Genomic DNA, 26,296 nt, shown 5'->3' with positions numbered 1-26,296 from the left:
TTATGGCTACACGTGATTGGTAGGTCCAGTGCCAAATGAAAAGGTGTAGCCCTTTGTTAATTTAAAAAATAAAAGAGTGTCAAGTGGAAACTGCAGAACATTAAGCTAAGCCTGGTGCCCAAGGTAACTTGGGCACAGGTCACCCGTCAATGAACTGGCTGAGCCCTGGAGCTGCAAGCTAGAACCCAAGGGCTCCATCCCAGCTGAGACCTTGGGGTCCTGGCCCACCATTAGTCTCCTGGTTTCCAGAAATGGGGAAAAGGGAGGAAGTTAGGAAGAAGGGAGGGGGAGTGAAGCCCTCTTTCCAACCACCGGGTGCAGGGGGCAAAGACACTCAGTTGCAGCTCTCAGACCTGGGATTGCATCCTGGCTCAACCCGGTGGCTCCATGTCATCTGTGAACTGGGTTAACTCTAACCCCACCCCAGGATGGCTGCACACCGTCCATCCCCTGTTTGATGGTGGGTCTGCTTTTCCACTTTACCGGTGACTGAACTGCTACTCAGAGAAGGAAAGCCCCAGGCCTGCCCCCCACTTTCCTTTCTGGTAGTGTAATGAACTCCAGAGTTAACTGGGAATTGAACTGGCCAGGCCCTCGGAATCTGACCCTGAACCAGGACGGGAAAGTGATGTGGGGGAATTTCTTCCCACCCTGACTCCTCTCCCAGTGCAGGGTGGGAATCCCATGGAAGCCTCTGATCTGGGGCGTTTCCTGGGCTATGTGTGGCCATGGGGCCACACACCCTGAGCTGGTGGGGAAAAAGATAGGCTCTCGAGGAAGAAACAGGCAAGCAGATTAGATGGCCAGAAGGTCACCTGGCTGGAGGTCTCCCCTCAAGGAGGCAACAGGTCATGGAATTGTGGTGAGCAGAGAAGCTCCAGTTCCCACCCTCAGACACATGACAATAGCCGGACAGGCTTCCAGAAAACACATTTACCCGTACACTCCAGAGGTGGCCCTGGCAGTCACAGTTCAAAGCCCCCCACCTCACCCAAAGAACCCCAAGCTCTAGGCTGCCCCGCCGAGGGCAACCAGCCTGGGAAGTGTGGCACCAAAGGCAGCTGGAGAGGGAGTGCAGAGAGGAAGGACCAGGGCTGGCGCTCGGTCGAAATTCATAGTGCTGGTGACTGGGGGACACCAGCCCCCGGGGCAAAGGCCACTGGACAGACTCAGAGGTGGGAAGAACTTGAAAATGAAGACTCCGATTACTCAGGGAGCAGGGGTGGGGAGGAGGCTGCAAAGGTCACCAGAGGCCTCCTCTTCTCTCCCCAAGTCTAGAAGCCCGAGATGGCTCCAAGTGTCCCCAAGGGGATGGCTGGAAGCGAACTCAGGTCCGCTCAGCACGTGGCAGGAGGCAGGATCCATAAATTAAGTGTTTTTGGCAGAGTGTGGCTGCAACAGAGGCCTGGTGACGGCGCTGTGGCGATGGGGCCACTGCATCCTCCAGGATGGGTGGGCGAAGACGATGGGCCTCTTCTTGGCCCAGCGAGAGAACACGGCCTTCTCGGTGATGAAGCGGTGGGCGCTGCGGGGCGCCCGCTCATGCGCCAGGTACATCTGACACTCGTCCAGCCGGCCATTCTCAAAGTAGTGGTAAGGCACCGAGGGGTGACGCTCCTCCCTGTGGGTGGGGAAGACGGACAGGTGTGAGGCACCCCAACTCTCCCGCCTCCTGCCAGACCCTGTCACCTGCCAGGACCAGCCCTCACCCAGCCCTACGGACCACACAGTCCCCCAGGCCTGGTCCCAAGGGAGGCCAAGACAGATAAAGGAGGAACAGGGCAGCCCCCGAGGATTCTAAAGGCCGAGGGTTCAAGCCCTGGCTGTACCTCTTGCGAGCTGGTTGACTCTAGGCCAAGACAAACGCCCTGAGCCTCAATAACCCATCTGTAAAATGGGGATGGTGACATCTACCTTCTTGGCTGAAAGTGAAAGTGAAGTGGCTCAGTCATGTCCGACTCTTTATGACCCCATGGACTGTAGCCTACCAGGCTCCTCCATCCATGGAATTTTCCAGGCAAAAGTACTGGAGTGGCTTGCCATTTCCTTCTCCAGGGGATCTTCCCGACCCAGTGATCAAACCTGGGTTGTCCCACATTGCAGGCAGACTGTCTGAGCCACCAGGGAAGCTAAAATCACAGATCAAAAAATGCAAAGTGCCTGGTGCCGGACTCACGGTTGAGGGACCCCTGGTTCCCCGCAGCATGGAAGTGCCAGGCCTGCATACCCACCGACTCACAGGCAGTCTGGCCAGGCGCCCTGGTAGAGAGGGGCTACTTTCATCTTGCCCATGTGCTCAGCAAAAAAGTTCCCTCAAAAAACAGAGGGTGAAAATGTGGGCCCCCTTCAGTTAAGTGATGGGAGCTATGACAGTGTTGAACTAGAACAACATCACAAGTCAAAGCTTAGTCGTAACAGCTGATCACGGACACGCACAGCAGCCCTGAGGCTGGGGTGAGGACTTCGGTAGGTCATTCTCTTGCTAAATCTTTCCACAAGCTTCTGAGGATAGTGTGGTCATTTGCTCTCTTTGACCTGAGAAAATGGTTGCCCTGGGAGGTGGCAGCCGGGCCCAAGGCCACTCAGGCAGAGCGGAGGTTGGAACCCAGCCTGTTCTACAGGTTGGGCTCCTTCCCACTGGGTACCAGGCCCAAGGGCCATCTGTCCCTTGGCTACTCACACGGAAGCCCACACACCCTCAGCATAGGGCCCAAACACGGTGTGCTCCCCCCGCCGCCTGGCTCCTGGCTGGCCTGACCTGCAGTAGCTGTCGCTGACCATCCCGTAGACCACGATCTCCTCACACAGCTCCAGGGCGAGAATCATAGTGAACCAGCCGGTGCTGAGGAAGGACCCGGACTGCCTCCTGGCCAGGGGAGGGACGCACAGTCAGCTGGCCACATCCCCAGCTCAACTTGGAAGCAAGGTGGCCCCAGCCTCAGCTGGCTCACCGCACAGCACTGGCTCCCCTCCCAGTCAAGGGCTTCTCACCTCGGCCCCCACAGAGAGGCTCTGGGGGACCCTGGGGAGCCGGAAGAGCCGGCCCAAGGCCAGCAGTTGACAAGAGGTGGGCGTGGGTGCCAACCCAGGTCTGTTCATCTTCTACCCATCCACACAGGACTTGAGCAAACCACGCCCCTAACAATGATGATGCATCAGCCCTGGTCGCACCCTCTCCACATCTCAGGGACCAAGCTTGCAGAGACAGCAGAAAGCAGCAGAAACACAGCCATTGAAAAGCAGGAAGAGGGTTGTCTAGAGTCAAGCAGTCTCAGCTTGACCCCTGAATCTGCTCCGGGGCACCCGGTTTGCTTATGAACTTCTCTGAGCCTCGGTGACCCACAGGTGACATGGGGATAACTATAGGTGGTGATGGAGAAGGAACACTGTCAGCCCAGCTCCTCCCTCAAGCCCCAACCCCCAACTCAGAGCATGGGACCCTGGAGCCGGACCTGGCCTCGCCTCTCTCAAAGCACCAGTACTGATTACTTTCCCAGCCGATGGCCATTCATTCATCTCAGGCTCTACTAAAGGGCTGTGGGGTGGTTCAGCCGTTCAAACTAAATACCCCCCAAGCCCTGAGCTGGTCATGAAGCAGCCCCACCCAGCTAACATTAAGGAAGGGGGCAGCTGGAAGAGACCTGCTGGGAAGACAAGGAAACAAAAGAATGGGCTGAAGGATGTCAGGTAGGAGGTGTTCCTCCAGAAGGGGCCAAGGAGAAACTCCACTCGTATTGAACACAAGGGAGGATCTGCGGGGAGGAACGGCTCGTGCAAAGGCCTGCAGGTGAGAGCCGTGTGGATGCCCACGGCCAGTGTGGCTGGAGCAGAGTAAGCGACGGACAATGAGGCCACAGAAGCAGGCAGGGGCAGACCACGCAAGGGCACGAAGGCCAGGGGAGGGGAGGAGGTGGGAGTCTGGACTTTATTTTCCATGTGATGCGAAGCTGCTGTAGGGTGAAGCCAGATGACTGGTGGGATGAACTCACTGGGGCACTTAGAGATCAGACTGCAGGGGGTGCTGCAAGTGCAGGGGCGTGTGGGGACTTCCCTGTAGTCCAGTGGCTAAGGCTCTGTGCTCTCAGTGCAGAGGGCCTGGGTTCGATCCCTGGTCAGGAAACAAGATCCCACATTCTGCAGCTAAGAATTTGTATGCCACAACAAAGATCCCGTGTGCTGCAACTAAGGCCGGGTACAGTCAAATAAATAAAAAAATTAAAATATTACCAAAAAACAGAGGAGGATGGTGGCTTAGGTCAAGGAGGTACCCGTGGGCAAGGAAGGAGATTCGAGAGCCTATCCTACATGGCAGGTGATGAAACAAGGGGAGTGGAGGGCAAAGTCGAGTGTTTGACTAAAAAACTGGAGGCTGATGGCTGTATTTTCTGAGCTGGGGAGGTGGGGGAGAAGCCAGTGTGCAGAGGAGGAAGCCACAGGAGTTCAAGTGCTCTTTTGGGTGTTGGATAAAATGAGATCTTGAAGGCAACAGTACTTAGCTCAGTACCTGGTGCACAAAAAGGGCTGTTAGAACTGCCACTGTTACTTTCATTTTCTGGAAGGGACATCAGAAACCAATTCAGGTCTCAGAGCATCCCCTCCAAAGAGAAGAGCTCCCTGCCATGGCCCCACAATGGTCACCACCACCACCACCAAGCCCCCCCTGCCCCGCCACAGTATATACTGGTGAGGCCAAATGCCCTTCACCGCCATGTGGAACGTCTATATGGTCATTCGACGATGACAGTCTCTCTCATTCCTGTCCCCATAAGAGGGCAGGACCACGCCTGCCTCTATCACTGCTGAGTCCCAGTGCCAGACAGAGCAGACCCTCAATGGAACAGAAGCTCCTGGAGAAGGCAGGCCCCCAGCTGTCAGGGAGATCACCAGCAGGCCAGCCCCCCGGCTCGCGCTCACCGGTTCTTGCCTGTCTCGTCCTGGAAGACCTGGTCGCAGTAGGCCATCATGCGCTCGGTGAACGTGTACACCTGCAGGCCGGGGTACATCCTGGTGAGCTGCAGCAGTGCACGGTAGGTGCGGCCGCCCGGCGCCCGGTCCATGTGCTTGCCCTGGCCCCACACCACATAGACCGTGTCACGGGCCTGCTGGAAGTAGTGGGAGTAGTTTCGCAGCAGCAGAGGCACGCTCGTGTGGGAGATGACCCGCAGGGTGCTCCGCTGGCCCACGTCTGCCTCAAAGCCCACGGTGGGCGCCTGGTTCATGCGCAGTACACACTCAGCGCCATCAATCTTGGCGCCCAGGCCCGAGCCCAGCATCTGGCCTGAGCTGGACACCACAGCGCAACTGTGGCACGGCTCTCGGACCAGCGGCTGCAGGGGGAGGTAGAGAGAAAGAAAGGAAGTCCTGGACACGTAGCTTCTACCCTGCCTTCTCCTCCACCTAGGAATACCCCTGACCACCTGTATCAGCTCCAAGGACCCCATCAACCCATTCTGCAGATGAGGAAACAGAGGTTAGGCAGTTGGAATGACTTTCTAAAGGTCATACCGGTGACAAGTGGCAGAGCTAAGATTCTATGTTCAAGGCCCTGTGCTTCCCCATCAGCCACATTTCTGGTCCTGGTTTCTGTTGCTGAGGCCCTATGAGGCCCTGCATTGCACTTTCTTATTAGGGTTATATAAGTTAACATTTATAAAGCACTTAGAGCAGTTCCTGGCACAGACTAGGAGTCAGTTATATGTTTGTTAGGTAAATATGAACCTCAGCTCTTCAGAATTACTTTTAGGTCACTTCCTCCTCTGCCCAACTCCCATTTCCCTTGTCCCAGTTTGTAAGTAAAAGCCCATGACAACATTGGGAACCTCTGGTTCTGAGCCTGAATCCTGGCTCTGCCCCATCCTAGCTGTGTGTGCTTAAGGCAAGTTACTTTGTCTCTCTGAGCCTCAATTTCCTCATCTGTAAAAAAGGGATGAAAATAGCATCTACTTGATCAGGTTGTAAGGATTCGATCAAAAATGCCTAGAGAATGATCAACACAGGCTGAAGGCACAGTAAGCTGCCCTCCTACCCACCTCATTATCTCATAAGAGGCAGACACTGATCCAACAAGTCTGCAAACTGTCACTGGAGGTCAGGGTTCCCAGAAAGAAGACTTGCTGCCTACCCCAGGCCTCCATGCCCTCTTTGGGAACACAGGTTTATGGAGGCCCGTAAAGTATATGGGAACACTCAGTCTAGCCGATAGAAGACACACAGTTGTAGCCCACTCAGGGACAGTTTATGTCTGACACAGTGATGATTTAAGGACTCGTAGCCCCATTTTCCATGCCCTGGCAATAAAGAACAAGACTTCCTTATTCTGCCCTCCGTTTGAGCCTGAGCTGACAATTGTGGGCTGTCTAGATCTAAGGTCACCATCAGCCCCAGAAGGTGTTCTGTTTGTCCTGTTCTGCAGGGTCTTTAAGACAATGAATCCTTTACAGAAATCAACCCTTTCAACATTCTAAGATTTTCTGCTCTGTTAACAAACTCAGAGGATCTGGCCATCCTGGGGCCACGTCCTCATGAGCTCTGATCATCTGAAATGAACACCAGCTGTGACAATGGAAGCTGGGATGGCGCCTACCCAGCCCACCTCGCCATTTGTCCCTCTTGGCCAAACCTGGGGGCACTTGAGTTTGTCCCTCCCAACTCAGCTGTTTTTGCATCTTGATCAAAGATTTATACAGCACCCATTCTAAACACAGTCCATGAATCACGCAGTTGGACCTGCAGAGCAACCCTACCGAGGTAGGAACCACAATGACTGCCTTTTATAGATGAGGCAACTGCGACTCAGAGGGATGAAGACCTGAACTAGATCTCCAACACAAGGTCCCTGAGCCCTCCTCCCTCTGACCAACACTCGGAGAACTGGCAGACTCTGAGCTTGGACCTTCCTGCACCGGGTGTTGTTGGGAGATGCCTTTGAGAAACCTACCAAATCTGAAATCAAGGTGAGCTAAAATCAGGCTCACCCTGCTGATTTCAGGCTGCTGAAATCAGGTTGAGCGGTGTAAAGCAATCTGAACTTCACCTGGCAAACAAGCATGGGGGGGTGCACACCACGGGGCAGGGGCCTCAGCTGCCTTGTCACCCCTGGGTTCCACTGTCCCTGTCTCCTGTAGAGGGACAACTGTGGGGCAGATCTGTATCCCCAGCAGGTATCAGCACAAGGCAGAGCACATCTAAGGCACCAAATACACACTTGCTAAACAGAGGGGTTGTGTGTGGACAGTTATTAATTTAAAGCTGCAAGCACCACCATGATGTGATGCTGTCTGGCTCCCAGGCTGGACCAGGAGTTCCAGGTGGCCACCCTGCCTAACTCATCTTTTTTATCCCCAGTGCCCAGCTGAGAGCAGTCAGGCAATGTTCGTTGAATTAAAAAAAAAAAAGATGTTTAGGAATACCCTGGTGGTCCAGTGGTTAGGACTCAGCGCTTTCACTGCTGTGGGCCTGGATTCAAGTCCTAATCAGGGAACTCAGATGCCGCAAGCCATGCAGTGCAGCCACAATTGAAAAAAAAAAAATTTCCTCCTAGAATTTGAAGCTCAGAGAGGTAAAGGGACTGGTCAGCTTGAGCGGAGGAGCCAAGTCCAGGATCCAGGCTTGTCTGACATGAGCACAGTTCTCACAGCCCCCAGAGAGTCGGGGAGAACCCTGGCAACCTTGGCTGGGCCTACCCCCCACCCCCCAAAACGCTGTCCAGGGAACTCACCTTCCCATCTGGCACGCTGCTGTAGCCACTGAAGTGCAGAGGCCCCGGCACAGTGGGCCTGGAGTTAATAGAGAGCTGGGGGTCCAAGCAGGAGGCTGGGCAGAAGGGCAGGCAGGCCCAGCAGCACAGCAGGATGTAGACAGCAGAGAAGCCCACAGAGCAGAGGATGACGAGCAGGAGCCGACGCTGGGGGAGACAGAGGTCATGGGGTGCGAGTTGGGTGGGGGCTGTCACTGGAGTTCCTAGAAGCTGCCGCTGGGGTCCCCAGCCTCATGGGTCCAAACCCAGCTCAGTAGTTCCCAGAAGAGCAGAGGCCACAGTCTGTTAGCCAGGCCTGCCTCTGGGCTGTCAGGTTTGGAGCATGCATGACTGAGATAAGCCCTATTATCCCAATATTCTAGATAAGGAAATCAATCTGGGGTGAAAATTGGTAGGTAACTCAAGGCCACACAGTAAGGAAGCAGCAGGGTGGGGTCTCCAAATCAGAAACCATCCTCTTAAGCAGAAAGCTGAGGTGCTTTCTCTTTGGGCCTGCTTCCTGTATGAAACTGATACTACCCACAGTGGGAACTCACTCCGAGGACAGCGGCCTAAGGGCTACCATAAAGTGCTCTGCGCACGGGGACAGGAGAGTGGCCCAGCAGATGGGCCTCCAGTTCCCTTCCAATCCCGGGTTCAGGCTGTCCCGTCCACCCAGAGCCTGCCCCCTCCCCCAGCTGATGATCACGACCTGGGTCAGCAGACCCTGTGAGTAAACAGACAGTAGAAGGGGATACAGGGAAGCGTCACTCAGCAAACAGTTTCAAGAAATGAGAGCTGCAGCCTTAGGCTCCCTCCTCCAGAAACCACGTCCCCAGAGGCCACGTGAACCAGGAAGCCCTCTGGCCCCCTGCCCGGCTGGCGGATGTAGTGAAGAACTCCACCGAGCCTTCAAGGAGGGGCTGGTGGAGGGACACAACCCTGGCCAGACATTGTGTGCTGGGTCACCTTGGTCACCACCTGTGTCTCTCCGGGCTCTAACCGGTCTCCCAGCCTGCCTAAGACACAGGTCCCTCGGCCTCAGACACCACCTGGCAGCTGGTTGGGGCTCTCTGAAAATCAGAGGTGAGAAAGTAGCCCCCACCCGTCCCTTCCTTGGGCATATCCTGCCAGAGGCCCTCCCTTTCCTGCCCACAAGCCACTTCAGCTCCTAAAAATAAATCTCTGTGAGACCAGCTGTGTGGAGGAGGGGGTTCAGCCCCTGAGGCCTCAAGCTGTGCTTGGCACCTGGTTCCCTGCCCCACACGGACCCAGAGACGTTGATTCAGGCAGCCACAGCTGACTTCTCACAACATTCAAGGCTCTCACCAGGGGCTCCTGAATAAAGTCAAGACTCTGCTAAATTGATCTTTCACAACATACCCTGCTCCCAGGTAGATGTCTCACCTGGGTGACCCCTGGATGCTCACAGGAGGCAGTACTATTATCTCCATTATACGCAGAAGAGGAGCAACATACTGAAACCAGAGAGGGAATGCCACTTGCCTGGGGCCACACAGCCTGCCAGATCAGGGCTGGACTTTGAGGCCGGTCTGCCGGTCTCCTTCAGCTCAGGAGCAGTGGAATCAGAAGTGACAGTCAGCCCTGGAGTGGGGAGTCAGGGGTGGGGGGTGAGGCTGCTGGGCCGGAAGCCACCTCCCCTGTGAGCCTTCCTCCTTCTGCCACTTACCGGAGCCTTCATGCTGTCACTGCCGCTCAGTAGCCCGGTGGCTGCTGCCTCCAGGGATCAGGCTGGGAAGGGGTGGGAGCCAGGGACCTGCCAAGACCCACACACTCAGAGCTGGGTCCCAGGCCCCCGAGGAAACTGCCCAGGGATACTGAGGCAGGGAAGGGGACAGCCCTGGGTCAGGGCAGACGGCTTCTGGGAATCACACGCCCTCAAGTCCCCAAACACGGGGCAAGCACTGTTCCCATCCTAAAGGAGCTGGAATCTCTTCCTAAAGGAGCTGAAACATCTCCCCACTGCACAGATGGGGAAGAAGAGTTAGGCAAGAGAAGCCCAGGGCTCAAGGCCACCCCATCCAGTCTGGGTCAGATAAGCACCAGGAGCCTGGAGCCTTCACTCCCATCTTCGCCAGACTCACTAACAGAGAGGCCTGGGGCTGGACGGGACAAGGGCTCTCCACCCCACTGCCAGATCCCACCGACCCCTCACCCGCTCGAGCGCTAACCTGGAGGGCAGGCGGGGATGCGCCGGCTGCTCCCCATCCGTTGCTCGGAGCTCCATGGCCCGCGGGCGGGACGGACGGGGCAGGAAGCCGGAGCCCCGGGGCTGAGGCGTCGCCGTCGCCTCAGCTTCTGGAGGCTGGAAGCTCATTGTGCGCCGCCGCCGGCGGGGGCGGGGTTTGCGAGGACGGGGGGAGGAGACAGGCGCCGGGGGCGGGACCTGCGAGCGCGCCCCGGGGGGGACGTGCGCGGTGGGCGTGCGCCGGGGCGGCGAGGCCTCGGGGTCTGGGGGCCCGGCCTCAGCGGCTGAGGGCGGAGTCTCAGCTCCGGCCTCTCTCCCCTTCCGCCTTTCAGCGCATCTCCCAAGCTCCTGCGGGTGGTGCGGTGGGCGGCCCCCCAGAGGAAAGACCCGGAGGGTGCTTGTGTGCCTTGCTCTCTTGTGGTCCGGACTGGAATTTCTCCATTTCTGAAGTATGGGGATGGGGAGCTTCAGGGACAATCAAGTGGGATTTTAGGCTCAGGCAGCTCCAGATTTCAAGCTTGGTAGGGTTGCCGGATTTCGCCAAGTAAAATAACGAATGCCCACTTATATTGGAATTTCAGAAAACAAAGAAAGATAGCGCTAAGTCGCGTCCGACTCTTGCAACCCTGTGGACTGTAGCCCGCCAGGCTCCTCTGTCCATGGGATTCTCCAGGCAAGAATACTGGAGTGAGTTGCCATTTCTTTCTCCAGGGGATCTTCCCGACCCAGGTATCGAACCCAGGTCTCCAGCAGTGCAGGCAGATTCTTTACCGGTTAAACTACGCAGGAAAGCAGCCACTAATTATGTTAGAAATTTGAAAGTCCAGTGTAACTGTGTGTTTTCGTCGCTCAGTCATATCTGACTCTTTGCGACCGCACAAACTGTAGCCCGCCAGGCTTCTCTGTCCATGGAATTCTCCAGGCAAGAATCTCGGAGTGGATTGCCATTCCCTTCTCCAGAGGATCTTCCTGACCCAGGGATGGAACCCCGGTCTCCTGCATCGCAGGCAGGTTCTTTACCGTTTGAGCTTTAGGGGAGTCCTCCAGTGTAACTAGGCATCCTGTATTCTTTTTTTCTGGCATCCTTACCTGGACTACCTCAGATGAGCCTCAGTTTTTCTCCTCTGTGGAGGGGGGTTGATGATAGAACCTATCTCAAAGTGCAGGGGCATCTTGTGGCAGAAGCAGGATTTGAAATGGGCAGTCACTGCAAAGCCTGGGCTCTGACCTACTTTCAACTCCCAAATGCCCCTGTTTTGTTGCAGGGTCCAGCGGTAAGACCAGGCTAGAATCACAGGACTGGGGATATACAAAACATAACCAGTATTCAATTCATGAGTCACTTGGTTTATTGTACATAATAAAGAGGCAAAGAGTTGGACTATAAAGAGGGCTGACCACTGAAGAATTTATGCTTTCCAACTGTGGTGCCAGAGAAGGCTCTTGAGAGTCCCTTGGAGTGCAAGGAGATCAAACCAGTCAATTTTAAAGGAAATCGACCCTGGATATTCATTGGAAGGACTGATACAGAAGCTAAAGCTCCAGTACTTTGGCCACCTGACATGAAGAGATGACTCACTGGAAAAGACCATGATACTGGGAAAGATTGAAGGCAGGAGGAGAAGGGGACGACAGAGGAGATGGTTGAATGGCATCACCAGCTCAATGGAAATGAGTCTGAGCAAACTCTGGGAGATGGTGAAGGACAGGGAAGCCTGGTGTGCTGCAGTCCATGGGGTCACAACGAGTAGGACATGACTTAGTGACTGAACAACAACAAAAGCAGGCCACACAGGTTAGTCAAAGTAGGGAAAATAGAAAGGGGGGTAACAAACTAGTCTAAGGAGAAGTCTGGGAAGATTCCATCTCAGCACCAGTGAGCAGCAGGTTTTGGTCCAGCTGAACCAGTCTCATGCCAGACATGATAGGAAGTCACCTTCTGCTCCAACAGAGCATCCATCTGGAACAGCAGCGGGGAGTCCTCCAGCAAAGAGCCTTCAAGTCACTCAGCGCTGTGGTCTCATTTTAAGGGATCTGCCTATAGGGGGTAACAGGTATGCCCCCAAGGAGTCTTAATCTCTGTCAGTCTCGGTGCCAGTAGAGTCTTTCTGAGGAACCAAACAAATTCCTTATCTAAAGCAACGCTTTTTTTTTTTTGACCACACTACATGGTATGCAGGATCTTAGTTCCCCCACCAGGGATCAAACCTGCACCCTCTGCAGGGAAAGCATAGAATCTTAACTGCTGGAAGTCCCTAAACTAACAATGTTAATTTATCACACTCAGACACTCACAGTCCTGTAATGGACAGTTCACAACAACTAATATGGAAGTTCACATTGGCCACTGTGACTCCATCTTGAATTACTAAGTTTAAATCCTATGAGTTTCACACAAGATAAGGAAGAAGCATAGTAACAAAAGAAGTCACACTGTAAAAGCCTGGGCTCCTGCTCTGGTCCTATTTCAAACTCTATTTTCCTTTTTTCTAAGAGGTTCTGATAGCAAGGATCTAAGAGGATATAATATCTTTTGTATCTAAGAGGATACAGTAGCAAGGTATCTGTGTTGGGGACCTGCACCCAGTTCAGCAACTTTCCAGGGCTATCCACTCCATGTGTGTGTGTGTGTGCTAAGCCACTTCAGTTATGTCTGATTCTTTGCGACCCCAGTGACTATAGCCCACCAGGCTCCTCTGTCCATGAGAGATTCTCCGGGCAAGGATATGGAATGGGTTGTCATGCTCTCTTCCAGGGGATCTTCCCAACCCAGGGATTGAACCCACATCTCCTGCATTGGCAGGCGGGTTCTTTACCACTAGCACTACCTGGGAAGCCCACATGCAAAGCCAAATTCCCCGAAGCCGGTGATTAGACCTCCGTGCTGCTCCTCATCCTATTGGAAGGGCTGATGTTGAAGCGGCCCTGCTCCCAGGGCATCCTTTGAGCACAAGCCTTCCGTGCGTTGCCTCACCCTAACCTGGGCACACCTGAGTTCAGTCGCTCTCCGTGGACCCAACTCCAAGGGGATGAAAGTGGTGAGATGTTCCCCATGGATTCACCGATCACCCATAATGGCTGGTGAAGTGATGATTCCTTCCACAGGGAGGCATATCCTGCCTTGCTAAGACTGCGTGGGGACAGGGACACACACAACGGTCCCAGAGCAGAGGAGGATCGCACATCCACAGGGGAACTGACGCTGGCAAGTCCTGCAGCCTCAGATGAAGCTCTTCAATTTGACCCTGCAAAAGTCCTCTCTCCTCACCCTGATCTCTGAGGCCCTGCATGTTCTGAACTCCCGCCTCCTTCCTAATCGCTGTCCACCCACCTTGACTGCCCTTTCAATCTCCAATTGCATTGAACTTGTTCCTACCTCAGGACCTTTGCACTTGCTGTATCCTCAACCTGAACTTCTGTATTCACATGGCCAGCTCTTTCTGGTCATTCAGCTCAAATATCACCTCTATAGAAGGCCCTTGTCAACCCCTCTATCTGACACCACACCCCCATCCGTCTTGTCCCAATTTGATCTATTTTTTTCAGAGGACTTGTCACTCTGAAATCACACTGTGTATTAACTCATTGTCTTGCTTATGGTCCACCTGCCCACTAGCCTCTAATCTCCATGTGGGCAGTCAGGCCAGTCATGTTCTTAGAGCATTTCCAACACCGACACAGTGTCCAGCACACAGGCAGCACTAGATAATGTGCTGCGTGAGCCAGTTAGGAGAGCCAGGAGTCTTGTGCCTCGTGAGGCCTTAGACGGGCCACTTCCTTTCAGGCCCTGCCTCAGCCCACTGTCAGAGACCCAAAGTGGGTAGATACTGAACCATCGCTCTCCATGAGCGGAGGTCTCGGGCCCTGACTCAGCCCAGTCGGGTCCAGACCCCAGGGAGTGCAGGGCCAAACCCCTGTTCCCTGCTGTGCTGCCCTCCCACCAGCGTCCATGACCCACCCACCTTCTTAGTGATGACCTTAATGCACTTGTGTCTCAACTTCCTGCGGAGCCAGAATGAGAAGTGCTCCGTGGTTTGTGCCAGCTCAGAAAAGTTGAGTAATCACCTAGGGCCACCCAAACAGCAAGGGATGACATCAATTACATATATATTCCAGCAGCCCACTCTCCAGCCCTGCAGCCTAAGATTTCCTTTTCCTCTCCCTTCCCCCACCAGCCGTCTTTCCTTGTTTTCTCTTATGGCCAATGCAATGGCAGCGTTGAGTCACTGAGTGACCTTCCCAAGGTCTGGAATCATCCAACCCCAGGGACCAGCGATTGGCCCACAAAGCTCCCCCCACCACCACACTGTCACCCCACCCTCAAACTCCGACCGCAGTGAAATAGTTCTTTCTCTCAAATGCCAAGCTCTCTCTTACCCCAGATCTTTGCTGTGGCCTTGGCTTGGGACACCCGCCCATCCCCCCACCACCACCAGAGCTGCATCTGATTCTTCTGGTCTCTGTTTAGAGGTTAGAGCCCCCCTTCCCATCAAATAACTAGATAGGGGCTCCTTCCCTAAGCGCCATGGCCCCATGTTGCTTCACGAGGCTTTGTCACACACGTGGATTTTGTCACTGTTCCCCCCACACACACATGGTGAGTTCCTCGGAGGAAGAATCTCTGCATTTCGCCTCACCCCAGGTCCCCATTCCCCCGGCAGAGGGCCTGTCACATAGCAGGTGCTCAATAAATATTTAATGAATTAAATATTTCCATTTGCAAAATTAGACCATTGAGGAACAGAGAGGTTTAGCACCTTTTCCTGGTCACACAGCCAGGCCACAGAGAAGCTCTAGAGGAAAGGCTCCCTTGGGCATGGTCGAATTGGACTGGGGTCAGAGGTAGGGCTGAAGTTTCCTGGAGGAGGGAGGAGGAATGATCAGGGGCTATGCAGGCAATTTCCTTCTCTGCTCCGGTGATGTCTGTGTGTCCAGGTCCCTCAGACTGACCACCAGCCCCTGCTCCCATTTCACAGGTGGTTAAAGTGACTCCCAGAGGAAGGCAGAACTTACTCAAGATCAATAGTGGACCCCAGTCTAATGTTTCCTAGAGCTGAAGCGCCCCCCCTCAATGCCCCACTTCCTCCCACCTGTGCAGGATATAGGGGGGCCACCCCAGAGGGCGGCCACTGGGTCCTGCTTGAGCCTGGGTTGGGGGGGTGGGTATTGGGAGGCTTGGGTTCTTGGGCTGGCCTTGCCACTTACCCGTGCATGAGTCCCTTAAAGTCTTTGGGCCTCAGTTTCCCCATCTGGACGAAGAACAGGCTGGACTTGGAGGTTTCAGCCACCCTGTTCCCCAGCGAGGACAGGACTGTGAGAGCTGATGAATAAGAATACAGCTCCTGAGTCCAAAAGGCATAGTTGAGTCTTGGTTCTCGCATTTATTGCTGAATGATTTTGCTCAGTCCCTTCACCCCCTGAGCCTTCATTTCATGGTCTGTAAAAAAGAATAATAGCTTTTTTTTTTTTTTAGGATTAAATAATCTCACGTTAGGGGTGTCCCTGGCACAATGCCAGGCACAGCATTCCCCAGCAAAATGAGTTCATAATATTAATTAGGGGATGCCGCCCTCTGGAGGCCAACCGGAGGAACGGCAGGCGAGAGGAGCCCGACCCGCTGCCCGGGGCCAGGCTGGAACCCGCGTCCTCGGCATGGTCCCATTTGTCCAGACGGGGAGAGAGCGGCTGGGCGCCGGTCACTCGGTGTGCGCCTCCACCCATTGGCAGAGGCGACGGGCGTAGCAAGCCGGGCTGACGGTTGAGAAGGTCCGGCCTGGGTAGCGCAGCGTCTTCCACAGCTGCTCCAGCCGCTTGCGGAGCCCGTAGACCGTGGTGAGGTCCACCAGGCCTAGGAAATAGCGATGCTCCGGCCCGTCCACGATGTGTAGGGCGTTGGGGGCGTCGGGCAGCAGCCGGCGGTTCTGGGCTCCCGACTCCTCGGCGCTCTGCGCCCCTCGTATAGACCTGGGGGCCGACAGGGGAGGTGAGGTAACTGTCTCCTCCGAGGACCCCCAGTCAATGGACCCTGTCAGCCCAGGCCAGGCTGCCCCTGGGTCATCCCCACACCTCCTGTGTGCCCTGGCCTGTGATGTCAGATAAACTGGGTGGCTGAGTGAACTGCAATTGACAGGCTAAAAGCTGAGCTGCCCGCCATGCAGCCACCAGCTAGCCACGTATGGCCCTTGAGCGTTTCAATGTGGGCAATCCCAACTGAGATGCATGGTTAGTGTAAAATACAAACTGGAAAAAAGAAAAGGAAAAAAAAGTACTGAATTTCCAAGACAGTATGAGAAAAAGAATGTAAGATAAAATGTTTACATTGATTAGATGACAAAAAGATCAAAGTTTGGGTGTATGAAGTAAGGGAAATATGCAATTAAAATTATTTTTACCTATTTCTTTTTACTTTTTATTTATTTATTAAGATTTTTTAAAGTCTTTATTGAATTTGTCACATGTACTGCTTTTTGTTTTGGTTTGGTCTTTTGGCCCCAAGGCATGTGGAATCTTAGTTCCCCCACCAGGTATTGAACCCGCACTCCCTTCATTAGAAGGCAAAGTCTTAACCACTGGACTGCCAGGGAAGTCCTTCTTTTTACTCTTTAAAATGAGGCTACTAGAAAATTTAAAACTACCTGTGTGGCTAGCATTAACTTTCTACTGGATAGTGCTGATATCTAGCATTTGGGTCACACAGACTCTGGCTCTACATTTAAGTACCACATCACTTTGGGTAAGTCCCATATTTGGGTGGGCTTCCCTGATGGCCCAAACAGTAAAGAATCTGCCTGCAATGCAGGAGATACGGGTTCAATTTCTGGGTTGGGAAGATCCCTTGGAGAAGGAAATGGTAACCCACTCCAGTATCCTTGCCTGGAAAATTTCATGGACAGAGGAGCCAGGAGGGCTACAGTCCATGGGGTCGCAAAGAGTCAGACATGATTGAGCATGCACACACCACACCGTATTTAGGTATTTCCAAAACTGCTGTTTGGGGTCATCCAACCCTGAAAGTTTCAGAGTGGCAGAGTTGAAACCTTGCAGAAAAAGTCCAACCCAAGTTTGCAGACGGTGTGTCTTTTTGCCTCAAATTGTATTCCAAATCAGAAGATGCCTCTGGCAGGGGCCCCCAATCCAAGTCAGAGAAGTCTCAATTCCATGACTTTGTCCTCTTGTGATGGTGCAACTTAGTGAGTAGGGGGTCAGGGGGTCGCTGGGGGCTTTATTCCTGCCCTGCCCCGGTCTTGGGGGGAAAAGCCAATCAAAGAAAGCTCCCTTCCACCCCAGGCACCAACCAATCTGAACAGAGTGGTCTGGGCGCCTGAACAGAATACTGGTACTTTCTGCAATGGCAGGGTTAACCTGGGGATGGTAGGTTCTGAATGAGGGGCTGGGGTCTGGGTGGAAGCGGGGCTGTGGCCATTTACCAGTCAGCTTGGAAAACTTCAAGAATAACAATCACTGTACGCGAACTTGGGTTTACTCTAGCTTGGATGGGCAGACTTAGGCGCATCTGTACCCCATGGCGGGCATTCCACTACCCGGTCAGGATGTGTCCACCAAGTCACAGGTTTCATGGGGAGCCATTACCTTGGGTTGTGCCCAAGACTCACCCATTAGAAGGTCTTCCTCCAAAGGGTGGGGCTGGGGGCTGGGTGAGTGGACATCACTTTACATTTGTCCACCCACCAAATCAATGAACTTCCTTCCTTTCTTATTTTCCAAGAAGGGCCTATCTTAATGCCTAAATATTTCTGAAAAGCGAAAGTGAAAGTGTTAGTAGCTCAGTCGTATCTGACTCTTTGTGACCCCCATGGACTGCAGGCTAATAGATTCCTTTGTCCATGGGATTCTCCAGGCAAGAATACTGGAGTGGGGTGCCACGCCCTTTTCCAGGGGATCTTCCCAGTCCAGGGATTGAACCCAGGTCTCCTGCACTGCAGGCAGATTCTTTACCACCGAACTGCCAGGGCAGCCCTGAGTAATTCTGTTCAACTACAAAAGTGGGCCTTGGAGGACTGAAATCCAAGTAACTAACCAAGCACTAACATGAATCCTCAAAAGTCATTCTACAACTTCATTTCCTCCCTCTGAGGCTCAGTTTTCACATCTCTAAAATGGGAATGAACCCATCCTCTCAAAACCTCATTGTCAGCATGCAAGGACTGACTGCACGCAAGAGGAAGGCAACATGAGGATGGTGCCAGTGGTGATGACTTCAGGGTCCTCGAAGTGAAATGACCAGGTCAAGGGGCAAGGGCTCTTTCTAAGGCAAAAATGAAATCTTCAATGACTCCACATCACCTTCTGGAAAATGGGCAGATTCTTCAAATCAACACTGAAGCCTTCATCCAACTGGATCTCACCTGGTCTTTCCCCGGCCGTGATCCACCTGTGCCCACCACTCCTGCTGCCCAGGCTTCTCCAGCTCTCCACTCCCCTCCTCCGCCCCCCCCAACATGGCCAGGCTTCTCCAGCTCTCCACTCCTCTCCTCCGCGCCCCCCCCAGCATGGCCAGGCTTCTCCAGCTCTCCACTCCCCTCCTCCGCCCCCCCCAGCATGGCCAGGCTTCTCCAGCTCTCCACTCCCCTCCTCCGCCCCCCCGACAGCATGTACACACATACACACAAATACTGCACTTCCCATTCTTCGAACCTTTGTCTGTGTTGTTTCTCCCACCACACCATCTGTCTTTTCCATGCTCTCATCACCTCATTCTTGCTGTTGCCTCTGGGGGGCCCACCTGGCTGTGCGGAAGATAAGGCTACTGCCTGGGCCCCTCTCATCCTCATGAAGAAGCTGGAAGGCCATCAGGAGGCTGTAATCCAGTACATTGAGCTCCCGGAGGAAGGCGGTATCCAATTCCATCTGACGGAGGAACCAGCTCCGCTGGGGCCCTGCCGGAGCATCAGTGCCCCCACCTGAGTGCTCGTCGGGTGCCGGGCAAGGTGCTGCGGGCTCCACACGCACCTGCCCTGGGAGGGCAGGAGACATTACTGTCCCAATTCACAGATGGGCAAACTCATCTGTAATTTGCCTTAGTAACCTAGCTAGAGAGTCACGGAACTAGGATTCTCCACTTGACTCCAGAATCTAGGCTGTTAATGACTCGGGCAGAGGATAGTGCCAAGGACACCCTTCTAACTTCACCCTAAACAGAGGAACAGCAAGCAGTGACCGCCCTATGGCTCACCCAGATTGATGGTCTTGCCCTGAAAGTTGAGGTCTTTCAGCACCAGGACAAGGAGGCTGCCCTCAGGGGCAGGCTCCACCCAACGGCTCACCTCGCAGCCCTTGATGTCATACCTGGAGGTGAGGGGTGGGGGAGACAGAATTCCACTTTATACAGACTTGAGACACACAGGAAAGCTCACAAGGTGATAAGAAACAAGAGCAGCCACTGGGTGACTGTTCAGATTCTCAGCACAACCCCAGTCCATTACCGTGCCCTTGTTAGAGATGAAGAAAAAAACCTCAGAAAGGTTTTTCAATTTGTCCAAGACCACACAGTGACTAAAGGGCAGAGCAGGGATTCCAACTCAGGCTGAACACCAGTCCAGCCTTTCCCCCTGCCTGTGCCTGCCTCTTGGCACCTTGTCATCCATGGGGTATCCGACACAGTGGGCCCACACTACTCGCAGAACCACAAGGGCCTGTGGGAGGTCTGCAGCCCCTGGGGAGCACAATGTGGAGCTCTGGTGGCAGAGGAGGCGGGACTAGGAGGCTCAGAGGGCCGCGTCCAATCAGAGGCTGGGTTTGAATCCCTGCTTCTAGCACAGTAGCTATGTAGATTTCCCCTCCTCAATTTCTCATCCGCAAAATGGGGATGATAAGGACACCTACCCCTCAGAGATATTCTGGGAAGGAAGATGATGAATGCAAATGACTCAACACAGCACCCATTGCCTCCTAAGCGCTCAAGAGACGTTGGTCGTGGGGATCACGGTCTCGGACCCGTCAAGAAATCTTGGGATCGATCTTTCGCTGTCTATCCCACGAGTGTGGGCGCTTCAGGTGGTACATTCTGGGCGGGGCTGGGAGGCCGACTCACCTCTCAGAGATGCGGCCGGCGGGATAGAACACGCTCTGCATGACGATGAAGTATTTCTGGGGACGGGAGTAGGGAGTGAGAGGAGACAGGGGCTCACCCTCCCGCCGCCCCCTCCAGCCCGGCCCACTCGGCTCGGCCTCACCCACCTTCTTTCCCCGAGCCACCCGCAGACTGTGCACTCCTGGAAGGGGAGAGGGCGTCAGGTGAGGGGCGCAAACTCGGATACGCCCCCCGGGTCCATCCTGTCCAGTGCCAGTTTCAGGCCACGCCTCCTCTTCGAGATCTGCCTCATCCCAAGCCTCCAGGCCGCGCCCCCGGACCCCTCCCTTCCCCAAATTGAGGGTGGTGTCCCGACTTGACCTGTTTCTAGATTTAGCCCCAAATGGGCGACTCAGACGGTTAAGAATCTGCCTGCAATGCAGGAGACTTGGGTTCGAGCCGTGGGTCAGGAAGATCCCCTGGGGAAGGGAACGGCTACACACTCTAGTATTCTTGCCTGGAGAATCCCATGGACAGAGGAGACTGACGGGCTACCGTCCATGGGGTCGCAGAGAGACACTACTGAGAGACTAACAGGCCCACAAAGCTTCCTCTGGTCACTGTCCAACCCCAATCCCGCCCCCTTTGGGCCCCACCCAGCTCGTGGCCCCGCCTATCGACCCCGCCCCCTCGTGCATTGCTGTCTGGGACCCGCCTCCCCACTGGACTTGGCCCCCGCCTCTGTTGCCTACTCCAGTACTCTTGCCTGAAAAATCCCATGGACGGAAGAGCCTGGTAGATTGCGGTCCATGGGGTCGCTAAGGGTCGGACACGACTGAGCGACATCACTTTTCACTTTCTATTGCCTAATGCCCTCCGCCCTGCTCGGACTCAGGTCCCCTACGCTCCCCCACCACCCCCGATCCTGGAACCTTCCCACTCTCCGACCCCTCCCCTTCCCGCCCTCTCTCCTCACCCCTCCCCGCTCCCTGCAGTCCCGGGTCTCGGACAGGTCGTACCCAGCAACCGTGCGAGCAGGGAGTGTGGGTGTCGCTGAAGGTGGTGCACGTAGCGGGGCAGGTGGGCGAGCAGCGCCTGCACCTCCCGGCTCCGCAGGGTCTTCAGGAAGAAGCGCTGGTCGTGGCTGAGGGGCGGGACGGAGAGGTCACTGTCCGGGCCGGTCAGGAGCCGCCTCCCCACCGCCCGTCTGGCCTCCTGTCCCCGGCCATCTCCAGATCGGCCCGCTATCTGGACCTGACCCAACCTAACCTGGCCATTCTCTCTATCCTCAAGCGCACCCCCTCCCTCGACACCCCCTCCCAAGACACCACTCCTCCCGCCATTCCCCACCCTGCCACCAGCTCACGACAGAAAGAAGCTGGCCTTGCTCTTGGAGGTGCTGAGGAACTGCAGGTAGGGGCGGCCGGGACCCAGCGCGGCCTGGTAGTCCTCCTCGGCCAGCCCCAGGGAGCGCCGCAGCCGGGCGAAGGCGGGGCCAGCCAAGGTGCCCAGCTCGAAGCCCTGCGAGGAGCAAGAACAGCCCCCAAGAGTGTCCCCCGGTGCCCAGGGGTGTGCAGTTGGCCCTCCCGCGGGAGAGTCAGGGTTAAGCACACCCTTTCTGCAAGACCCGGGGGTCGAGCCATCGCTCCCACTGCAAGTGATGCGGCTGCGTTGGAGGAGAGCTGAGCACATTCCCTCCCATGCGGCGGGCTTGGGCTTCCTACCTCATGAACCTGGGTCAGGACTTCGGAAAAATCCTCCTCCGTGGGCAGCCCCTGGAGCAAGGAGCAGAGGGGCCCAGGGCAAGTCTCAGCCGGCGCTGCCAGCCCAGGGTCTCCCAGGGTCTGGCACCTGGCCTCCCCCACTTCCCCACCAAGTGGTTCCTCCAGCTGCTGGGGACTAATCCGGGTGTGCCTGAGTTGAGCAGGGAGACGGCCAGCCCTCCCAGAGCTGGAGGAAGAGTGAGCCAGGGCAGGTCCCAGGTGTGTCTTATTCACTGCTGAGTCCCCCACACCAGTCTCTGAGTTAGAGCCTGGCACATGTGCCCAGACACATGCTGGCCAAAGTGTCGCCGGACGCCCTCCCAGTAAAAGGGGGTGGGCTTGAAGCTTAGGGACCTGCCTGACTGAGCCTGGGAGGAGCAGGATCAGAGAAAGCTTCCTGGAGGAGGTTCCCCCTAAGATGAAATGTGAGGGTAGTGAAGACGGGGAGCAAGGTGCTCATAGCAGGGGGGACAGCAGCGATGGCCACTGGGAAGAGGAGAGGCCGAGTCTGAAGAGAATAAGGGAGGGGTGGACTGAGAATGAGGTTGGACAGATAGCCCTTGAGCTTGAGCCAGCAGGACGCTGAGACCATGCTGAGAATTGGGGAACCCTGCAAGATTTTCAGCAGGTGATGAGATTTAGAGGACTCCTGCATCTCCCTGCACCTCCAGGTCCCTGTGCAAGGATGGGGTCACACTGCACATGTATGCACACACACAAATGACACACATGCTCACCCGGGGCCGTCCAGCTGCTGAGCTTGCAGTGGGCGACCCTTTCTGCTGAGCCAGCCTGGCCCTAGCCAGAGCTCTGGGGAACATGGGTGGAGCTGGTAGGGTGGGGGTGGGGTCCCTTCTCAACTGCACACCCTGGCGGAAAGGGAGGACCTCAGAGACCAAGGAGTACAATCCCTCCCACCCATTATACAGATGGAGACACTGAGGCCTAAAGAGAGGCAGACACCCACCTAGATCACACATCCACCACGTGGGTTCAAGGGCTTCCTCACACCCTCAACACACCTTGGGCTTTCTGGCTTCCTGGCCTCAGCCCAGAAATGTCCCTCTTTCCCTGCACCGAGTCCCTCCCCTTCTCAGCCTTCCTCCCCTTCTATCTGGCCTGCTCTGATCCCCAGCCCTGCATTATTAGCAGGACGGGGCATCAGTCTGGTCTCGCTGTTAGTGGAGGTGCACAGAACTGGCCACTCACCGTGGGCGGGTGGTCCATGGACACTTGAGTGGCAGCCCACAGCCCCGCCTGCATCAGGCACATCACCTGGTGCAGCTCGTGCCCGGGGCCAATCTCAAACAGTCCCAGGCGACACTGCTTGTCTCGTAGACGCCAGAGGAGACCACGGTGGCCAGAGCTTGAAGCAGCTGCTCTGCGTCCAGCCTCTGGGGAGGGGGCCAGGATCTGTGGTGGGAGGCCCCAGAAGCAGTCAGCATGGGGCAGCCAGCGCCCCACAGCGCCCTGGTCTGAGTCCCACATCACTGTCAGCTCTCTCCTCATCTCTCTGCCTCAGTTCCCTTAGTGGTAAAACGCAGAAAAGGCTGTACCCCCCTCACGGCGCGTTGTGAGAGGACCGTGCCTGGCATTCAGTCAGCACTCACAGTGATGGTTCTTATTATCGGCGGGTAGAGCATGCGTTCCGCAGCCTCTCACTAGCTGAGTAACCTTAGGTAAATCAGCTAACCTTTCTGCACCTCGCTTTCTGGTCTGTAAACTGAGAACTGCAATAACTCCTTCGTGGCTGGTATTAACTGTTGTTACTGTTGAGTCTGAGCACCGTGCACAGGATCTCCTTATAGTAGGAGCTGTGATGTCAGTGGTTGAGTCATCTATTCTACTCGTCTACGCCGAATTCCTCCAGTCCGGCGCGGCAGGTCCCCACAAAGCTGAGGTCACAGCTTCTGACCCATCCTCAGTCGGCACCCACCATGAGCCCAGCCCTAGCTGAGAGCTTGACCTCCTAACAGCCCTATGAAGGAGACGCTTTTATTATTGTCTCCATTTTACAATGAGGAAACCAAGCAAGTTCTCGTGGAAAACCCGCCGGACTCCCCACTTCAGACCAGCAGCCCCATGTGGGGCGTGTCCCAGTCCCGCCCAAGTGCAGGACCCCTCCTGGGTTTGGATGGGGATGTGTCCGCCCCTTACAGGGCGGGGAGACCCGGCCCCTGCTCTCCAACCCTTTCCTTTCCTGTCTGTCCTCTCTCGGGTCTGCACCTACCTCGCGGGGCCCCGGGCTCGGCGCGGCCATCGCCCCCGCAGCAACTCCCCGGGCTCCGGCCGCGTCCCCCGCTGCCGGGTAGCCCCGCAGCAGGAGCCGGGCCCCGCCCCTGCTTCTGGATCGACCAATCGAGCGGTTCCGGTCACGGCTGCACCCAATCCGAAAGGGGGCGCCGGGGATCGCCTGCGGGTCCCGCCTCCGGGGCTGCAGCATCCTTCGGACCGCGGTCCAGGCGGGGCGGGGCCGCCGCGCGTTGGTTAGGGTCTCTGTGGTGTGAAGACCCCCACCCCCCATTCCCTTCCGAATGTGGGAGACTCAGATCTCGGGGAGTTCGGGAGGCCGGTAACCTAAATCCAGTTCCGCCCACCCACTGGCATGAAAATCCCACAGACCGTATTTCGGGTAAGGAAACTGAGGTCTAGTGAGAAAAGTGACTACCTCCAGGTCACACAGGAAGTCAGGGGCATGTATTCATTCAACACTTATTTTGAACACTCACTATGGGCCAGGAGCAGTGTAGGCCGGGGTGTGGGAGGGGGGCGGGGGAGCTGGGGAGGGCAGATTTTAGGGTGAGAGGAACACAGCTGCCAGCGTGAGCTTTTAAAAGCTTAAATCGGATGATGTCACTGTCGGGCTCGAAGCCTCCAGTGGTTTCCCAAGGCACTGAAACAAAGTCCAAACCTCCCAGTACGGACCCAGGCCCGACTGCCCACTCTTCAGACTCCTCTCAACTCACTCTCCCTGCACCCAATACACAGCCACAGGGGCTCTCGGCCCTCTTTCAAACCTCCAGGCTTTTGCAGGTGCTGTTCCTTCTGCCTGAAGTACCCCCCCACCTCGCCCCAATACCACTCACACACCCGATTTGCTTTATTCCTTATCACCTTGCCCTACTGAGTGTCCCCTCCCCTCAGTCATGATCACATCACTTTTATTTTCTTCATCATGCTTAACACTGTCAGCGACTGTCTTGTTCATTTATTTATTACATCCCCCTCTCCCCCACCCACAGAGTGCAAGGAGGGCAGGCTCCTTTCCTGGTTCAGTGACCTGGCACAAACTGGTGTTTGAGAGACCGGTATATGCTGAACCAGTGCAGGTAGGATGTACACAGAACCTCAGTGACTCCCAAGAAATGAAAGGCCAGTATGGCTGGAGGAGAGTTCAGAAGGGAGCATGGAGGCTCTTGTCAGCCATGGGAGGAGAGAGATGGGAACCCAAAGAAGCAATGTGTGAGAAAGATGCTCAGGAAAAGTAAGAAAGAAACTCAAATGTTTTCCAAAGGTCACTGGTTGTCATGCAGGTGGATTTGAGGGGGCCATTGTGGGAGAGTGGGGAGAAAAGTGAGGACACCTTTGGTGATTTAGGGCAGAGGATGGTGGCTTTGCATCAGGAAGGTGACTGGGGCGGGGGAAGAAATGGCAAGAATTGATAGGATTTGGGTCTGGTGGATGTGGGGTGGAAGAGGAAAGCCAAGGTGTGACATCTGACAGGGATGTCAGGTGGCCAGCTGGCACACATGCAACACCTTTGGGCTCAGGAGAAAGCTGGGCTGGAAGCAAGCCTGGGTGAGGATAGGTCGCCCCTAAGAGTGTGGGGTGAAAAGGCCTGTGACTGAGTCCTGAGAAACCTACCCTCTCACGGCAGGAGAGAGGAGCAGGAACATGAGAGAAAATGGGTCATCCGGCATCTAAGAATGCACCCAGCGGGGGGGAGGGCACGGAATGTCACTGACCAAATGTGGCAGGTCAAGGAACACGCCTCTGATGTAAAGACTGGACATCACTGGTGGTCTAAGTGCAGCCCTCCTGGAAAGCTGCCAAGCACAGTGGGAGGAGAGGAAACACAGGGGGCAGAGGTGGACACCCTCTGGGGAAGTTTGGTTGTGAAGAGAGACAGGGACAGACCTAGAAGGAGTTAATGGGTGGATGGAGGGTCCCTTATACGGAGCCTGTTAACACTTTTAACACCGGAGGATCATGTTGAGAGGCAGAGGCTGTTCCCCTGAGAGGGCTCATCAGATAGCAGGCTCTTGCCACAGTGGTGGGAGAGGACAGGACCCAGAGTCCAGGAGGGCAGCTCAGCCTGGACTGGAGGATGGGGAGGGGAACAGATAAGGACAGGGCAGGTGTGCCTGCAGTTGGGATCTTTCCTCTGATGAGGGGGGCGGGACACCTCTGCTAACTGGAGGAAGAATGAGTGCCCAAGGAAGTGAGGGGTGGAGGTGGAGGCTCACACTGTGAATGGGAGAGCTGGCTGCCCAGAGGGGCATGGTGGGACTGCCAGGGGCTCGAGCTGAGGCCTGGACCAGTCAACTGGAACACCGTAG

The 26,296-nt window shown here is 55.5% G+C and overlaps 2 protein-coding genes across 5 annotated transcripts; both read right to left on the bottom strand.

Moving 5' to 3' along the window:
- Positions 1 to 918: 918 nt before the first annotated feature.
- Positions 919 to 10,083, bottom strand: ST6GALNAC4 (ST6 N-acetylgalactosaminide alpha-2,6-sialyltransferase 4). 3 transcript variants are annotated; one of them, XM_055400467.2, is made up of 6 exons: positions 9,928 to 10,083; positions 9,426 to 9,512; positions 7,718 to 7,903; positions 4,915 to 5,327; positions 2,759 to 2,866; positions 919 to 1,621 (listed from the first exon to the last, which is right to left on the bottom strand). In XM_055400467.2, the coding sequence occupies exons 2-6, from the start codon at positions 9,435 to 9,437 to the stop codon at positions 1,369 to 1,371; spliced, it is 972 nt and encodes a 323-aa protein (XP_055256442.2). In that variant the 5' UTR covers positions 9,438 to 9,512; positions 9,928 to 10,083; the 3' UTR covers positions 919 to 1,368. The 3 variants fall into 3 exon arrangements, with proteins under 3 accessions (XP_055256442.2, XP_088697260.1, XP_088697259.1); XM_088841134.1 differs by lacking the exon at positions 7,718 to 7,903; XM_088841133.1 differs by lacking the exons at positions 2,759 to 2,866; positions 9,928 to 10,083 and having other exon boundaries at positions 9,426 to 9,452.
- A 5,095-nt stretch (positions 10,084 to 15,178) lies between these two features.
- On the bottom strand, positions 15,179 to 24,062 carry PIP5KL1 (phosphatidylinositol-4-phosphate 5-kinase like 1). 2 transcript variants are annotated; one of them, XM_055400322.2, is made up of 10 exons: positions 23,968 to 24,062; positions 22,947 to 23,150; positions 21,699 to 21,749; positions 21,341 to 21,495; positions 20,994 to 21,118; positions 20,142 to 20,176; positions 19,996 to 20,051; positions 19,138 to 19,250; positions 18,688 to 18,841; positions 15,182 to 15,908 (listed from the first exon to the last, which is right to left on the bottom strand). In XM_055400322.2, the coding sequence occupies exons 1-10, from the start codon at positions 23,995 to 23,997 to the stop codon at positions 15,641 to 15,643; spliced, it is 1,191 nt and encodes a 396-aa protein (XP_055256297.1). In that variant the 5' UTR covers positions 23,998 to 24,062; the 3' UTR covers positions 15,182 to 15,640. The 2 variants fall into 2 exon arrangements, with proteins under 2 accessions (XP_088697832.1, XP_055256297.1); XM_088841706.1 differs by lacking the exon at positions 23,968 to 24,062 and having other exon boundaries at positions 15,179 to 15,908; positions 22,947 to 23,246.
- Between the last annotated feature and the right edge of the window lie 2,234 nt (positions 24,063 to 26,296).

The sequence above is a fragment of the Moschus berezovskii genome, chromosome 11, assembly GCF_049115385.1.
Source record: "Moschus berezovskii isolate FMDL1 chromosome 11, NW_MosBer_1.0, whole genome shotgun sequence".
Lineage (NCBI taxonomy): Eukaryota > Metazoa > Chordata > Mammalia > Artiodactyla > Moschidae > Moschus > Moschus berezovskii.
The sequence above is the reverse complement of the archived record's forward strand: the minus strand, read 5'-3'. Positions and strand labels throughout refer to the sequence as shown.